Source organism: Thermothielavioides terrestris, chromosome 1 (assembly GCF_000226115.1).
Source record: "Thermothielavioides terrestris NRRL 8126 chromosome 1, complete sequence".
NCBI classification, from domain to species: Eukaryota; Fungi; Ascomycota; class Sordariomycetes; order Sordariales; family Chaetomiaceae; genus Thermothielavioides; species Thermothielavioides terrestris.
The window spans coordinates 8327339-8346108 of NC_016457.1; the positions used below are offsets into that span (position 1 = coordinate 8327339).

Sequence of the window (18770 nt, forward strand, 5' to 3'; positions counted from 1 at the left end):
CTATGTATAGGGACCATAGCCTATACTTCTCCTTTTTCCTTCCTTAAAGTAGTTAAATAGAATATTGTATACTTATTTATAAACGCTATAAGGCTAGTATATTATAGTTCAACTACTTTTATATAGATAGAGTAGCTATTGCTTCTAAATGTAGACGAGAGTAATACGCTAGGCGTTTCGACGCTAGTACTGAGTAGACTAGACATTAATATAAATAACCTAGACGTCCTATAAGTTTTAGACCTAGATTAGGTCTATAAACACTTCCAACTCTTATAGGAGACGATCGTATATTAGAACGCAACTATTAAAGAACTTTGTATAGCCTAGATTACTATAGCTTAGACTATAAACGCCTCTATAGTAGCCAACGCCCTAGCTCTAACGACTGACGCTATAGCTTTAGTAGCTCCCTAGATATAGTGGAAGCGCCTCTCTATAAGACAACCCTTTAACGGTAAAAAAGAGCTCTTTACTACCTAGAAGGCTATAATAACATATATCCTAGTAGCGGACTAGGACTTTATTAGGGGCCTCTATAACTAGTAGGTATTTATTTAGAGGAACCTTAGCTAAGGGGTCTAAGCTAAGGTTATAGCCTTCTATAAATTAAAAGGACCTAGCTACAACTATAACCTAGGAGTATTTTTTAAATATCTTATAATAGTTTATACTAACCCCTATAAATAGGTTATAGCTTTAATAGAGCTAGATATACTCTACTAAGGAGACAATAAGCTGTTCTCCTCCTTTATTATTCGCTTTAAAGTAAAGCTATTAAAGGCTAGAGGACTTAATTAGAATAATAAAGTATAACTTATTAGACTATAACAATGCCTTTCCCTAAAGTTGAAGTATATCGTAGTAAGACAAAGGGTCCTATAGAACGACTACGCTATAGCTATTATAAAGTACTATAAGATCGCTATCGACCTAGAGGCCCTCTATCTAAAGGAACGATACTAGTAGTCCTAGGGGAAGCGACCTAGGCCCAACGTAGATATAGAGAAGGATATAGATAGAGATATACCGATAACTAGGATCAATACGACCTACATTGCCCTAGTTTAGGGAGGAGCTAACAAGGGTCGTAGAGGAAGGTAGTAGTAGAATAGAGGAAAACGAGGTACGAATATACTATAGACGAAGTAGGTAAACAACGAAATATATATAGTACGCTAATAGGCTAACGTTTATATCCATTGTAGGCGCTAAAGCCACTTTATAGCCACCTATCCCTTCGCCCTAGCTAAGAGACTAGCTCCTTAGATTAACATTAATAAGTTAAAAGCTAAGAAATAGGTAGAGGAGGACTCTTCCTCTAAAGAGAAGGAGGAAAAAGAGTAGCCCCTATACAAAGTCTTGTATAAAGGCCGAAAGGACCTAGCCGCTTATAGAACAAGTTTATAGAGATTAGAGAGAGAATAGATAAACCCCCCTTTCTTATCCCTATTTTCCTAAACTCCTCTAGTTTTATAAATATATAAGTAGATAGTAGGTACTAGAGCTATAGAGCTATTAGCGAAAGAGTATATTAAAGGTTAAAGATTAAGTAGATAAGCCTACCGACTCCCTATACCCTAGGTATTATAGTTAAGGGGGTGTAAATTATAAAGAAAATTATATATATCGCCTATATTACAATAGATATCAATAGGTAGATTAGTACTACTATATTCTATATAGTCCTAAGGCTAGTCTACAACGTTATATTAGGGCTCCTCTAGATAAACTACTATAGGATTATACTAGACCTAGCTAATAGGGTCTTTACTATCAATTTATAAAGTGGCCTATAGGTATATAAGTACTCTTTATAGTAAAAGGAAACTAACACTACCTTAGTTATAAGTATAGTATTTATAAGCTTAGCCTACAAAGTATAAAGGAAGAAGTCTAAAGGGGTATAAGATATATTCCTTATTATTAGTATCTATAAGATAACTACTATACTAGGAATAGCTATCTCCTAGCCCAATGCTGACTTAGACCCAAAGGTCATTCTACTAAAAGAGTTATATAACTTTGTTGATCTCTTCAATAAAGAGAAGGTGAATAGTCTACCCCCCTATTAGGGAGAGGCTAACTATTATATCTACTTTAAAATAGGCCTAGATAGAAAACCCTTTAAACTCCTATAGGGACCTTTATATAATATACTAAAGGACTATCTCCTAGAGATTTGAAAATAGGTTGTAGACCTATTGGATAAGGGATAGATCTAAATAAGCTCCTTGTTGGTAGCTGCCCTAGTCCTTTTTATAAAGAAGCTAGAAGGAGGATAGAGGTTTTATATAGACTACTAAGCTCTAAATAAAATTACTAAATAGGACTAGTACCTATTCCCCCTAATTAAGAAGACTCTTTAGTCCCTAGCTAGGGCTAAATAGCTTATAAAGCTAGACGTTAAAGCTATATTTTACTATATCTAGATAGCTAAAGGAGATAAGTACCTTATAGCGTTTTATATAAGGTTTAGACTATTCGAGTAGCTAGTCTACCCCTTTAGGCTTATAGATATTCCTATAACGTTCTAGAGATATATTAACAATGTCTTTAGTCTAACGCTAGGAGACTATATAACGGTATATCTTAACAATGTCTTAGTATATTTAAGCAAAAGCTAAAAGGACTATATAAAGAAGGTATATAAGGTCCTCCGAAGACTGAGGGATATAGGCCTCAACCTAGACCTTAAGAAATATATATTTATAGTAAAGGAAGTTAAATATCTAAGATATATCGTAGAGATAGGGGTCTATATCTACCCTAACCCTAAGAAGATCAAGGCTATCTATAAGTAGAAGGTACCCTATAAGGTCTAAGGAGTATAGAGCTTTCTAGGATTTACTAATTTCTATTACAACTTTATCCTTAACTTCTCTAAAAAGGCGGCTCTACTAATATACCTTACCTATAAGAATATCCTATTCTGCTAGGGCAAAGAGGAATAGGAAGCCTTCGATATACTTAAGGCTATGTTTATATCGGAGCCGATCTTTACTTAGTAGGATCCTAAGAGGGAGACAGTTATAGAAGTAGACTATTCTAGTATAGCGCTTAGTAGGTATTTATCTTAGTAGAGAGAAGATAGGGTTCTTTACCCTATAGCCTACTACTCTATAAAACTAAGCTCTACTAAATATAACTATACTATCTATAATAAAGAGCTACTAGCTATTATCTCTTGCCTTAAGGCCTAGTTGGCAAAGCTCTAGAGTATAGCGGCCCCCTTTACTATTCTAACCAACTATAAGAACCTTAAGTACTTTACCTAGCTACGCCTAATCAGTGAATAGTAAGCCTAATAGGTAGAGATACTCTCCCTATTCAACTTTAAGCTAAAGTACCAACTAGGATCCTAGGCCTTACATCCTAATATACTCTCTCAATGTAAATAGGATAAGCCTAAAGATAGCTAGTATATCGCTTAGCTACTCCCTTCGATCAAAGTGTACTAGACTAATATATAGGAGGAGGCTAGGTTGCCTATAGGAGAGACGTTCTTCGAAGATAAATAGCTTATAGCCCTATAGGACAAGGGTATTGTCGAAGACAAGCACTACATTTACTAGCTCTAGGCCATTCGCAATAGAGCTTGGAAGTTTCTAAAGGAGGCGAATATAGTATAGACCTAAATCGTAAACTACTCTCTCAACGTATAAAGTACACTCTAGTTCTATAGCTGTCTCTAGCTCCCTATATAGGAGCCTCTAACTACTATAATTATCTAGTGGATCTATAACTCGACTATATTGGAATACCTAGAACGTAATAGGCTATTCAAAATACTTTAGAGAGATTACTACTAGGACCTTATATTATCTAACGTAAAGCAATTCATTAGAAACTACAATCAGTGCTACTAGAATAAGATTTCTTAGTAGCTACGTTAAAGGCTTTTACAACCTTTGTCTATCCCTAATCGCTTCTAAAAGCAGATCTCCATTAACTTTATAACCAACTTTCTTATAAAAGACGAAGGGGCGCCTAGCTACCTTATAGTAATTACTAACCGCCTTTCTAAATATATATAGCTTAAGGCGATATATTCGATAGGAGTAGAAAAGTATACCCTCTAGTTCTATAACGTATAGTAGCGCTTCTATAGATTCCTAACTCAAATTATAACCGACTATAGGTCGGACTAGTTAAATAGGTTCTAGACTATACTATATAAGGCGGTAGGGGTAGAGCAGCTCCTATCGACTTCTTACTATCCCTAGACAAATAGAGGGATAAAATAAGTTAATTAAAAGGTGTAGGCAATCCTTCAGATCTTCGTATCCTTTATATAGTATAACTAGCCTAAGTATCTCCTAGCCTATTAGTTTACACTCAACAATAGAGACTTATCTATAACTAGGGTAAGCCTAAACTACCTCCTCTATAGGTTCAATATAAGTCTTATATAACTTATTACAATCCCAACGACGCCTATAGTATCCTTAAAAGGCTATGCTACTAGGTTCCTCCGCTATCTAAAGAAGGGGATAGAGTAGACCTAGGCAGCTATCGTATATATATAGTAGTAGCAATAGGCGAATATAAATCGTTCTTGCCACCTAGCTAAGCGGTTTAAAGTAGAGGATAAGGTATAGCTCTCTTTATACAATATAAAAACGAACCACCCTAGTAAAAAGCTCGACTAGCTAAATACTAAGTATAAGGTGATCGTAGTGCCGACTTCTCTAATAGTGACGCTCGATATACTAAGCGGCTTACACCTAACCTTCTATATCGACCTAGTTGAATAGACAGCCTCTAACCCACTCCTTTTATAGAAAGTTATAGATAAACGACTAGACCCTATATAGGTTATATCAAAGAAGGGGGTTCTCTAGTAGAAGTATAAGGTAGAAGCAATCTTTAAAGCTTAGAATATAAGGGGAAGGGGGAACAACTGTAATATATATATTAAGTAGGTAGGTTACAATAAACCAATGTAAAAGCCTTTAGAGAACTTCTTAGATACTACTACGCTTAACGAGTTTAAATGAGAATAGGGAGATGTACAGTACAACGATAGGCCAATGTTGAACTAGAGGAGGAAGGGGAAACATTATATTCGTATATAAACTACCCTATAAAGACTAATAGCTTAGACAAATACAACTACCTAGGTATAGGGAAACTATAATACGCCTAAGTCCAGTTATCCTCCTAAAACTAGATAGAACATAGCTATATATAAAAAGATAATAAGATATATAAACGACACTACCTACTCTAGCTCTATAACAGGTCCTATATCTAGCAGGTCCTCCTCCTTATCTTTAAGCAGGTATATAGGCAGGGTAGGTATATACAAAGGCGGAATAGGCGTATAAGGGGTATAAGGCAAGGATAGTATATATACTTAATAGGCATATAAAACGTCCTCTATAGGGGAGGACAAGCGCTATCCGTAGTACAGGTTATAGGGGGACGTGTATATATAAGGTAAGTAGTAGGGGTAGGACCTCTAAGGGGTATAAATGGACAAAGGGGAGGTAAACGTAATAATATACTCTATAAAGTATAAGTTCGTCTTAAAGACAGTTGCTTAAGACTATACTATAGTATAGACAGTCTCTATAATATACCGATTCTCCTACTAGGAGGAATCGAGATATTATACTATATATTCGACAAAGCGACTATAGTGCTATATAGCGAGATTATTTTAAAGAGCCTAGTATAGAACTAAGGCTCTTCGCTAGCTTAAGGTCGAAGGTATAGAGGAGGTAACTAAGGGTATATCGAAGACGAAGGCGGAGTATACTAGAGATCGGTGTATAAAGGCTATGCCAATTGCACTATAGAAGCTATATATAAAGGCAATAAATAGCGCCTTTAAAATAATGCGATAGGCTAGTTCGGTTTCGATTTTCTTATAAGTAGGCTCTATAACAGCTTTATTGTCGGTATAAAATTTAATTAAACGTTTTAAGCTAGTATATAAGAAGAGGTTAGTCGTCTAGAGTGCTAAATCCTAGTAGTATTTAGTATACGACTTAGTATACTCTATATAGCTCTCTCTACGTCCTTAGACGTATTTAACGAAGTTACTATATATAAGTCGCTTAATATAGTTTAGGTAGATGTCTCCTTCCTCTTTAAGAAGAGCATTATCCTCATTGTCTAAGTCGCCTTTGACAATATAGCCGTTAATAGTATAGTGAAAAAAGTTGTTGTAATTGTTATAGTTCTATCTAAGACACTATTAGCTTCTAGCCTAAGACTAAAGTAGGCTTAACAAGGGATAATATACATTATAGTCCTAGTTGTCGTCTCCTCTAAAACGATGTCCCTCTCTACTACTATTAAGTAAAGCGACTATAGCTAATATTCTAAAGGGTATAGGCAGGAATAGGCAAGTAAGTTTCAAGAATATATTGCTATCGTAAAGTAAATAGAAAGCTACTATAGAGGTCGGAGCAAGTAGACGAGATATATATAGGATATATATATAAAGAAAATAGTAGGAAGCTAAGTGTATATAAAGGGAAAAAGTTATAGGAACGAACTAGGCGTATAGTAGGTTCTTATTAGATTCGTATTAAAATTAAAGTAGTAGCGTTGTAAATATAGAACGGTTGTATAAAAAAACGATAAATATTGTCGATAAAGTGTAGAACAAACGTATAACGAAAATAGTATAGGCGATATAGGCGTTGCCGTATATAAGGAGGTTAAAAAATAGGTATAAGACGAAGACGAGGTAGGAAGAGCCAATGTATAAAGAGGATAGAGGATAGGAATATAGAGGAGGGATAAGGGCGTATAGTAGAAGCGAGAAGAAAACGTAGAGTATAAAGTTTATAAAGGAGAAGGGGTTTTAATAGTATAAGGGGGGGCTAGTTGTATACAATTAGTAAGTACGCCTTATATAGTACGGTTGCTATAGAAAAAGGCGTAGAGTAGAGAAGGGGCTAATTAGCGTTTTGCTAGAACGATATAAACAAACAATCTACGACTAGGCAGTAGGATTACTAAGTAGTAAGCACTTAGTAGATAGCTACACTAGACTATATAAATACTGAACTAGGTACCAGTGTTCGCTATAACCGACCTTATACCGGACCCGGTCTACGTCCAACGCTGTACTACGCCTACCCCAATCCAACTCCCTATCTAGGTAGGGGGGGTATATTATAAACTAGGCTATACCTAGGCTAGGTATATAGGGCTATGCCTAGGATCCGTAGTAGCCCTAGGACGGACCTATAGCGGGCTTGCCTTGTGCCTAGAATAACGTTGGTCCGAACCTACTTTGCAAGCCCCTAAAAAACTCTATATATAGGGATCGTAGCCTGTACTTCTCCTTTTTCCTTCTTTAAAGTAGTTGAATAGAACATCGTACGCTTATCTATAGACGCTATAAGGCCAGTACGTTATATAGACCCTCTAGACAAGGAGCTAGACCCTCTAGACAAGCCGCCAAAGCTATAGATATCTAAGCCGCTTTCGCTATATAGGACTTTCTTATCTAGATAGCTAGAATAATAGAGAACCTAAACGTTATAATCGAAAGGGCGAACAGGGCTATAGGTATAGAAGACCGTTAGCCTAAAACTAAAGACGGAAGTACTACGTCTTTACAACTGTCTATACCTACGTCGAAATAGAAGATTTAAGATATTAGTCTCTTCTAGCTAAATATAGAGAATAAGTTTAAGGAACTCTAAGACTTATAGTACAATAAATAGTAGCTATACTATAGGGATATTAACCTTTAGGTTAAGTAGGTAGATTAGATCATTAGATACTACCTAGTAAGAGAAGAGACTTTATATATAGAGATATAGACCTTACTTCGAGGCTTAGCGCTATAATAGTATAAATAGTAGCTCTCTACTATAGAAAAGGCAATATTAACTATATCTATAAAAGTATAGACTAAACGTTTAAAAAAAGAGTTTAGTATTAAAAGATACAAAGTAGAAAAATAGCTAAACGAAAACCAATATACTATAAAAGACAACTATAAAGACAAGCTAGTCTAGAAATTCGCTATAGAATACTTTAAATATATATATATTGAGGGAGATACTACTAAGGAGCAACGTCTAATATACTTATACAACTGCCTTTATCTAGAACTTCGCTAGCTATACCCTAAACTAGATATAACTATAGAGATAGATATATTCCTTAGTATTCTCAATACCAAAGTATATATTGTTAAAGACAAGCTTTGCTAGGACGTCGCTAAGGGCTATATTATTGGCTATAGTCCTATTGCCAATAACGTAGATATAGAGTATAACGATAAAGTATAAAGAGACGACTAGGAGGATAGTAGAGCCTTCTAGATAAAAAAAGGTAGAAAAGGATATTACAATCCTTAGAAAAGAGATAAAGATAAACCCTAGTAACCTAGAAACAATTAGTATAAAGATAGTAACTAAATACAACTATTTAGTAACTAAAACTTCTATAGTACAACTAGATATAGAAGAGGATATCGACCGTTCAACGATTATAGAGGAGGACTTAGACTATTCAACGGCTAGAGAAGAGGCGATAACGGCAACTAGGGAAGACTACCTCGACTTCGACAACTCTAATAGATTTAGATATATATATATAAGAAGTAGTTCGAAGATAGTACCTTCTTATACTATAGCGAGATTATAGTAATAGGAGACGACGAAGACGCTAACCTTTACTGCGAAATACTAGAGAAGACTAGGTATATTCTTGTCGACGAATATAACATTGAGGCTAAAGACGAAGAGTCGAAAGACGAGGAAGCTAATAGCTTCTACTATATATACTACAACTTCCGCTAGCTAGAGCCTAGACTAAGAGAACTCCTATAGATTTAGCAATGCACCGCCTATAGCAAAGTCTTTATAACCTATTGCAAGCTATTCAAATATATAGCTAACAATGGCGACGAAGACAAGTATAAGCCTAAGCAGTAGTATATAGACTACTAATATAATACTAATAACACTAAGGACGACCTCGATATTAAAGAAGTAAACTTCACGCTAATAGAAGGATAGATCGTAGAAGCGTAGCCCTATATACCGCTACTAAAGGCGTTAGATAAGTAAGCAATATACCTTATAATCAATATTAGCACGAACCTAGGCGAGCTAGGCACTAAAGTTTACATTGATATAGGTAGCAATATCAACTTTATTGACAAGGAGTTTATCTCTAAGTAGGCTAAAAACCTATATTAAATTGATATAAAGCTATACTTTGTCAAAGGCATTGGAGCCTATACTAAAGTTAAAAAGTAAGTTGAATTTAACTTCTATATCTAAGGAATTGTCTATAGTACCAACGTAGACGGTCACTTCACTATAATAGCCGACGTTATTAAAGGTTTAAAAGCGAAACTATTAATTAGAATTAACTTTATACTCTATAATAGAGTAAAGATTGACCTTAATATATCTATCTATTACTTCTAGTCCATCTATAATATAAAGGTAAAAATGCGTATAGAACGGAAAAGGATAATCCAAAAGGTAAAAGCTATAAACACTATAACAGTCGCACCTATAACGGAATACCTAATTAAAACTACGTTCGAGCCTATAGACACTGATAACGATAATCTAGGTAGCTAGAAACGTAAGCTCTACTTCGCTTTATATATCGAGAGTATACTAGATGCTATTGTAGACGCGAAGAGCGTATACTAAGCTGTTATAAAGAACAATATCGCTCGCCTAATTACTATTGTCGAAGGACAGTATTATTATTATTATTAATCTTACACCAAAGAGGCACTTAGTACCTCGCCACTAAGGGCAAGCGGTCCCTCCGCCTCTATATACACCACTCATACGTAGCGCCTACACTGCGTTCCCGCTACGTAGGGCGGGCCTCCCTAATTCCTTCTCTCCAACTCGCTAGAACTCACCTTTCTAGCTTAGTAGCAACGGAGATATAGCGGCCTATATAGCCTATTATATACCACTTACGTATATAATACGCTCCTAGCGTAGGTGCTATAGCTACTAGGCACGTAATATACTTACGAGGAGCAGCTAGAGGCCGACCTTCCTATACCCTTTCCTCCTCTTCTTACGCCTCTCGCTAGTACCCAAGCTCCTATAGCTAGCCGCTAGAGGCTCCCCTACTACGCCGTCCTAGCTACTACGCTCCTACTATATACCTATAGCGCTTTCCACCGCTCCCTTATATCCTACCTTGCTCTCAACGTTTAGCTCGAGCGCTAGCCAATACTCCTATAGGCGCCTAATATATATTAGCTATCCTATAATCCTTTAGGCGCCTCTCCTACTCCTAAGTAGTGTAAACAATGTATATTAGTCCTAGATATAGGGCCTTCCTATAGCAACTATAGAGTCCTTATAGCGTATCGTAAGGTAGGCGATGGTCTTAGGTACCTTGCTATAGTAGTAGAGCGGTATAGGTATATTCGGCATCCCTTTCTAGAATAGGAACTGCCTAAAGCCAATAGCTCTAGTATACACCTATATAAGGAGGGAGCTCTACGCCTTACTAAGATCCTTATATACCTATAGTACCTAGATAGGAGGCTCTAAGGTATATAGGTCTACCACTTCTTTGTAGTATACCCTCTCTAGTCTCCTAGTGTCTACGCAGTATATCTACATCTCTCTATACACCTTCTACTCCTCTATTGTAGCTATATCCACGTTAGCGTATAGCTATAGCTCCTAGGGTCTCTAATCGTCGTCCTCGTCGCTCCTATTCTACGCCTCTACTACTACTGCTAAGCAATATGCAAGGAGCTAGTCCTTGGCCTACCGTTGCCTCTACTCTATAGAGGACTCCCTTGTAGCTAGCCTCGCCACTAAGGTATAGCGTATATAGTACCGCTTTTTCAACCTTAACGCCACCTTCGTATAGATACTATATAGAAGCTATATAAGCCTAGTTTTCTAGAGCCTCTATTTAGTATACGCTACCTAGCGGTTAAGGTATAGATCGATAGGGGGTACCTAGGTCTCACTTTCTAGGTTATAGACTAGTATAGCCTTATATATACTAGCAACTACCTAAAGGTAGCCCAACTACATTGCACCAAAGCTATATATAATCCTATAGGGAGTCCCTTCGATTAGCATTGGAGTATACTACGCCACTACCCTATACGAAAGGACACTCCTAATAACCTTTATATAGATCTCCTAAGCTTATACAATATATACTTTATACGTCTTCGCTATAAGTCTTATAAAGGTAAACTTCTATATAGCTATCTTAGCCTTAACCGCCTTCTTATATATTTGAAATAAGAGCTTACGGTCTAGCTATATACCTAGGAACTTCGCTAACTCTATAGGTGCGAGTCCTAGCTAACCTTCGCTAAGGATATTGACGACCTCTATATATAGCTATCGCGCCCTTGTAAAGTAGATAAGTTCGCTCTTCGCTAGTTTGAACTATATCCCTTGTTCTATAGCCTATTTCTTATACTTAGTAAACCCTCTCTTAAATATATAGCAGTACACTAGTATATCCTATTCGAATGTAAGAAGGTTAGTATCGTCTATATACCCAACTATTAGAAGCCTAATATATACCTCGAAGGTATAGAATAGGGGGGTAATAAAGAGAATAAACAACACTAGCGATAGTAGCGAGCCCTATAGTGTACTTTGCTATAGAGTCGTAGGCTTGGCTATAATCCTATTGAACTATAGGCGTACTATACAATTCTCGAAATAGCTCTTTAGAAGTATAATTAGCTTCCTCTCGAAGCCTAGTTCCTAGAGCATATATAGTAGCTAGATCTAGTTAACCTAGTCGAAAGCGCCTTTCAAGTCCAATTGCAATAGCAAAGCGTAGGCGCTATACACCTACGCCATCTTCACTATATCGGTCACTACCTAGATCGCTACCTTTGTAGACCTATATTGCTAGAAGCCTATCTATATCTCTAGAAGCAGCTTGTACGCTTTAGCTATATATATTACTTAGTCTACGATAGCCACTTCGATAATCTTGCCTACCGCGCTAAATAGCGATATTAGGCAATACGCCCCTACCTCTGTCAGCTATTCTAGAGACTTCCCTAGCTTCCTAAGGACGACCACCTATATAGCGTAGAATCTATATAGGAAGTACTCTAGCTTAAAACAGATATATATAATTACCGTAAACACCTCCGACAGCTTGCCCTCCTTATTATAGGCTTTAAGGAACTTATTAGTAAAGAGGTCTTCGCTAAGCGCTTTGTTTAATCCTATATAGCTTATAATCTTAGTAATCTCAATACTGCTAACCTCCTAGTCAATAGGCATAGTATTATAGAAAGACTCCTTAGGCTAATCTTAGTTAGGTATACTGTTGTACTATGCCTATAGGGTAGAGAAGAAACGCCCTACTAACGCCTCCGCCTTCTAGGTATATATTATAGTACTCTAGAGCTCGCTAGGCCCTAGCTAGAGCGCTAGTAGCGCTAGCGGCTTAGGGTATTGGTAGCTACAAAGCTATACCTACCTCTTAATATCCTATATTAGCTTCTACTCCCTCGACGCCCTAGCGAACAAGTAGCGCTAGTATAGTATCTACAACCGATAGGTATAGCGCTTAAAACGCTATACCGCCTTATAGTAATATACTTAGGAGCTTGCTATATAGCTTGACCGCTAGGCGCGTTTAGCCCTCCTCGCTTCTCACATTGCCTTGTTGACCTCGAGGTTCCACTATAGCGTATAGGACCCCTAGTTGAGCTTATAGCATAGGGCTACTACGTCTATAATACTAGTCAACTTGTATATAAGGGTATCTACTATATCCTTAAGTTCCTCTACTATATTAATCTCCTTTAGTAGGGTTAGGAACTAGGCCTTAGCCTCGTACCTTTTATAGTCTAGTAGCACCTAGCTATAGCCCTATAGTATAGCGGCTTTACCGCTACTCCCCCTTAGCGGCACTTTAGCTACCTAGGGTATATAGTCTAAGCCTACTAAATTAAGAGGTCCTAGCTACTAGGTACCGCTACCCTATATTGCCTAGATATAGTCGATTATACTATCTCTATTGCCTTGCTATACCTAAATAGGCGTGCTATATAGTATATAAAGCTCAAGCTCCTATTCTACTACAATCTAAAATAGTATACTCGTTAATCGAGAAGTCCTATTGTACTTGTCCTATATTAGATAATAGGCGTTAAAGTCGCCTATAAGTATATTACACCTTCTTAGCTCCTACTCTACTAAAGTATAGAGCAGTAACCGCTACCCTAGCTCCTAGTTAAGCGAATAAATAGACTATACTATAAAGGGGTCCAATCTTTCCTTTTTAAACGTTATAGCTATCTAATCTTCCCCTACCTTAGCCGACTATATTATATAGTCAAGGCGCTTACTTATATATAGCACTACCCTACTAGTGCTATATACTATCTTATACTAGCTACCTTGCCTATAAGGCGAGGCTAGGGGGGTCGTATCTAGGCGAATTAGTAGCTCCTAAATCGCTACTAGGTCGAACTCCTCCTTATCCTCTAGCGCTTAGTTAAAACGGTTTCTACTACTATCGATATTCTAGTAGAGTACTCTCAACGTTATAGCTATATACTTAGTACAGGACTAGGGCCCTTAGTCATCACTATATTAGGTTACAAAGTTAGCTCTATACTTGTACTATATAGGGGCACTATATAAGTAGTACTCCTATTCTATACCCTAGCTCCTTAGAAGGTTTATAAGAGCACTCTAAATTGGAATAGGTCTATACTATTAGAGCGCCTTGCCCTCTAGATATTGGTAGACTAGCCTACCTTAGTAAGGCGCTTCTTTAGGCGCTATTCTCCTAACTTATCCTTCTAGCTCCTATACTATATACTTGCCCCCGTCGCTACTACTACCTAAGGCTAGAGTATATAGAAGATAAACAGGCAGTCGTTGAACCGCTCCTTTACGTACTAACGCTACTCCTTTGCTATCTTATAGCTTACGTCAAAGGCTATATAGGCGTCTCCGTAGTTAATGTACTTTGGCCTATTCTTAGCTAGGTCGATCTTTATTAAGCATTTTGCCTCTCGTTCCCTTGCTATATCGCTATCGTTATACGCTATATAGGTATAGATTAGACAGTATACCTCTTCCTCTTTATAGAACGTCGCTTTATATCCTTACTTCCTACATTTAAAGTATAGGATTATATATACTATACCTTTAAAGCGTTTATAAGGGTAGACTATATATTTGAGCAGGACCCCTTAGTTAATAAGCCTTGTCGTTTCCTCGATTATATATAGCTCGACTAGTATATATATCGTTTATAGCCTTTAACTGTCCTTAGTACTACCCTATAGCGCCTATAGCCTTATATATATAATCTAAACCTTATTCTCCTTCGCTAGGTCCACCGCTAAGTAGCTAGCGTCACCTCTATACCTCGTTAAGGCGGCTAGCCGAATACCCTTTGTAAGTACTACGAAGGTATAGCGCTTAAGCATTGTAGTCGCTCTAAATATAGCTATAACCTACACCTTATTATCTTTATTAGTAAACTATGTCTAGCGGTCTTCCTCGAAGGTAACTACTATATTCCTGCTTTTTAGTAGCTTCTACACTACGATTGTGCTACTTCCGCTACCTCTCGTCGTCGCTCCTATCGTCGCTATAGCTATATTGATTACTTAGACTATATCACCTATACTCCTATTGACAATATCTGTAAATACCTATCTAAGGTCTACTATAAGCTTATAGAATAGTTTCTTTAGTATATACTAAATACGGCTTTTAAGTAGCTAGGGCGTCACTATTGTAACTACGCCCTGCCCTACTATCTATACCTAGGTCCTCGCTTATATACCTCCAACGCTCGCCTATGTCTTAACCTTGTTCTTAATTTATATAACCTCCTCTTTAATACAGTCGACGCTTTTACGTAGCTTATATACGTTATAAAGGCAGTTTAGCTCGTCTTAGAACACCTCGCAGTAGTATATATATATAGCTACCTATATATATAGCTATATCTCTAGCGACACTAAGGCATAGAATTCCTATAGAAGCCTTGATCGCTTGTCGCTAGCGCCCTTAGTACGTACATTCCGATCGTTCATAGCTCCTATAGGAGGGAGCCTAAGTCTTCGATCGCGTCGGTCAGGGTGTTCGTACATATTAGCCACAGTATCGCGACCTACGGTGCCCGACGCTAGGCTACCGCCATCGCCACCACGACCTGTATAGCCGCTACGCCCCCTCTACAACATCGTAGATAGGGGTAATCGGGTACGCTGAGAACGCTTACGTTGCTAGATTCGATTTTGGCTTAATGGTTCTTTCGCAATCGGCGTTTAAGTGCGAAGAAGCTTTCTTTTTTTGTCGAAGGACAGTATATTAGACACCTCCTTTAGTATAGCCTAGAGGAGGATATCTAGGCAATGGTATAGAACCTTATATAGTAGACTTAGGATAATATTATAGACGACAAATATATATAGATAACAACAACTATATAATAGGAGCCTAGTAGTAAAGAACCGATAATAGAGACACTAACTAAAGATAAGTATAAGCCACCTACTAAGTAGGAGTTCTATATACTATCCTATAGCATTAAGAAACTAGATGACATCCTATATATTAAGTTAGTAGCAAAGGTGAACGTCTATAGTAGGGATAAACAGTATATAGAAGAGATAAAGGCATTGCTAGATAAGTATAATGTCTTCTATAACTATAGTATTGTTCCTATACTAGAGGATTAGAAGATAAGAATTCTACTTATCGATAGATAGTAGAATTAGCTTAAGTCTATTTAGGTTTACCTACTAAACGCTAAAGACTAAGCAATTATTGACAAAGAATATAATAAACTATATATATAAAGAAAGATGGACTTTATAGACTAGCTAACCTTTGTTGCTTACCTAGTCTTTGTAGTCTACTATATAGTTGCTAGAAAAACGAAAGGCAGAGCTATAATGGACCTTTAGCCTTTAAATACGTTAGTAGTACTAGATATATACCTATTGCCTAACTAAGACGATGTTATAAATATAATAATAGACAATATAATCTTTATAGTATTCGACGCCTCTAGATTCTTCTTCTAGCTTCTAATCGTAGAAGAACACTGTAACTATATAATAGTTATTAGTCCTAAAGGTTTAGAATGCTTGAACGTTGTACTAATAGGATTTAAAAACTTACTAGCTTTCGTATAGCGCTTTATAAACTATTTGTTCTATAAATATAAGCACTTTGTATACGCCTATATCAACAATATTATTATCGCTAATAAATATATAGAGAAGTACCTTAAGTATATTAAGACGGTTCTTAATATCCTTAACAAAGTATATATTTATATTTTAATAGAAAAATCCTTTGTAGCCTACCTATCAGTAAGACTTCTTAGCTATATAGTCAATGGCGAAGGAGTGGCTAAAATAGACGATAGGATCACTATATTTAAGAAACTTAAGTTCCCTAATACCTTTAAGACCTTAGAGCAGTACCTTAGTATAGCCAGATAGCTATATAAAGGCATCCTATAGTATATAGCGAAAGCGTAGCCTCTATAGGACTGTAAAACCAAGCTCCTTGCCTAAGGGAGAGTAAGTAGAGACCTTTCTATCGCTAAGTCAAAGAACACTAAGAAGGCATTTACCTTAAACGCTAAATTCGAGCCTACGCTAGTGGAACTAGAGTCCTTTAAGCTACTATAGAAACACTTATATAAGTAGTACTTCTTATATTATTATCGTTCTAATAAACTGCTATTTATTAAGCTTAATATAAGCGGTAAAGGATATAGAGTAATCGTCTTTCAACTCTATAGCGAATAGGATAGCATTAGTATCCTTAGCTAAGATATCTCGAATAGTAAGATCTAGCCTATTATATTCCTCTTCTATCTAACCTCCAATGTAGAAAGGAAGTATAGAAGTATAGAAATAGAAATTACTACTATTATATAGGTAGTTAAGAAGCTCTAGAAAATAGTATAGTCAAACTAATACCTTATAAACATCTTAATAGACTATATAGCAACTAGAGGCATTATAAAGTATACGTCTCTTGCTACTATAGATCTTATAAAGGCTAACCTAAAGCTTACTAATACTATAAACTAGCTATCCTAGTTCGACCTTAACATCTTCTATATACTAGGAAAGCTCAACGTTGTACTAGACACCTTATTATACCTACCGACCTTCGAGGAGGACGCCCCTAATAAAACCTAAAACGCTACTAATGAACTAAAGGACATTTGGTCTACTATCTAGATCGACACTGAGGAATACTATACTATAGACACTAGCACCTTCGAACTAGTTATTAATAACGAGTTTAAAGCTAAGCTAACTATAGCTTACCCCAACGACTGCTAGTATAATAAGATTATTAGGAGTCTCTATAATATAGAAGAACGAGCTAAAAAGATCGCTAAGTAGAGAGAACGTAAAGAGTAAGAAGGAGAGCTATATAGGAAGTAGCACTAAAAACTATAGATTAAGCTTTATAAGCTAAAAGACGAACTCCTCTACTATATCGACTATAAAGGAGTAAAGAAGCTTTATATCCCTAGTAGCTATATTAAAGATATTTTTACTATTGTATACAACAATATTTACTACTTTAGTATAGATAATATAATAGTAAACCTCTTAGTATTTACGTTTAACTAAAAGCGTTAGATAATATATAAGTATATTTAGTACTGCCTTATATATAGAGAGAACTAGACCTTGAGAGAACCGAAGCCTAGAGACCTTTAGCCAATTTAGACGCTGCTATAGCCTTTCTATACTATTACTATAGATTTTATTGTTAGTTTGCCTACTATATTCTCTAAAGGGACACTATAGTTAATAAAAAAGTATTTGATCTTCAACGCTATATACACTATTACCTATAAGTTTAGTAAGAAAAAGCTTCTTATAGCTAGAAACAATAAAATATTAATAGAGGAATAGATAGTTATAATCCTTAGAGCGTTGACGTATATAGATTAAAGACTCCTAGTGTAAATCATTAGCGACTAAGATACTAAGTTCACCTCTAATTTATAGAAAGAAATTTTTTATATCTTAGGCGTTAGCCTTCTTTTCTTAATAGCCTATTATCCTTAAACGGATAGTTAGTTAAAAAGGACGAACTAGACGGTAGAAATCGCTATCTATATAGAAGCTATAGAAAAACTAAGAACACTATAGCCTCTACTTCTCTCTACGTTATAGTACAACCTTAATAATATACTTATAATCACTATTGGAAGATCGCTAAACAAGTTAGTATATAGCTTTAAACTACGTTTTATCCTAGATATACTTTACTATAAGAAGGGTGCTATTGCCTTCGCCAAAGCTATTAGTATCCTTAGACAGTAGTATTAGGAGGAAGTAGCGGAATAGATCGATTATATAGGTACTATCGCGAAGATACATTATAACGATAAGTATATACCTACTAAGTTCGAAGTAGAAGACACTATTTACCTACAACTATATAACAGATACTATCTCCTAAAAAAACTTAAATAAAAGTAGTTACTATAGTAGATAGGACTATTTAAAATTGTTTATAAAATCAATAGGAACGCCTATAAGCTTGACTTCCTAGCTAGTTAGAAAGTCTATCTTATAGTTTTAGTTTCTTAGTTATAGAAACTAGATCAAAGGAAAAACCTCTTTAGCTATAACGTGGAACCCTCTAGCCCTATAATCGTTAATAGAGATAAGAATTAGAAAGTTGAGAGAATCGTATAATAGTATATTACTTAGAGGAATAGGAGACCTAAGGTTAAGTATCTAGTATAATAGAAAGGGTATACTACTAAGGACGACTAGTAGATTAAAT

General features: G+C 36.2%; 1 protein-coding gene across 1 annotated transcript; it reads left to right on the forward strand.

Annotated features, from left to right (window-relative positions):
• Positions 1-2633: 2633 nt before the first annotated feature.
• On the forward strand, positions 2634-2804 carry THITE_47745 (uncharacterized protein; the record flags this gene model as incomplete). Its single annotated transcript, XM_003650639.1, has 1 exon — positions 2634-2804. A coding segment is annotated over one exon (171 nt), but the record flags the coding sequence as incomplete, so codon positions are not given.
• Positions 2805-18770: the final 15966 nt, after the last annotated feature.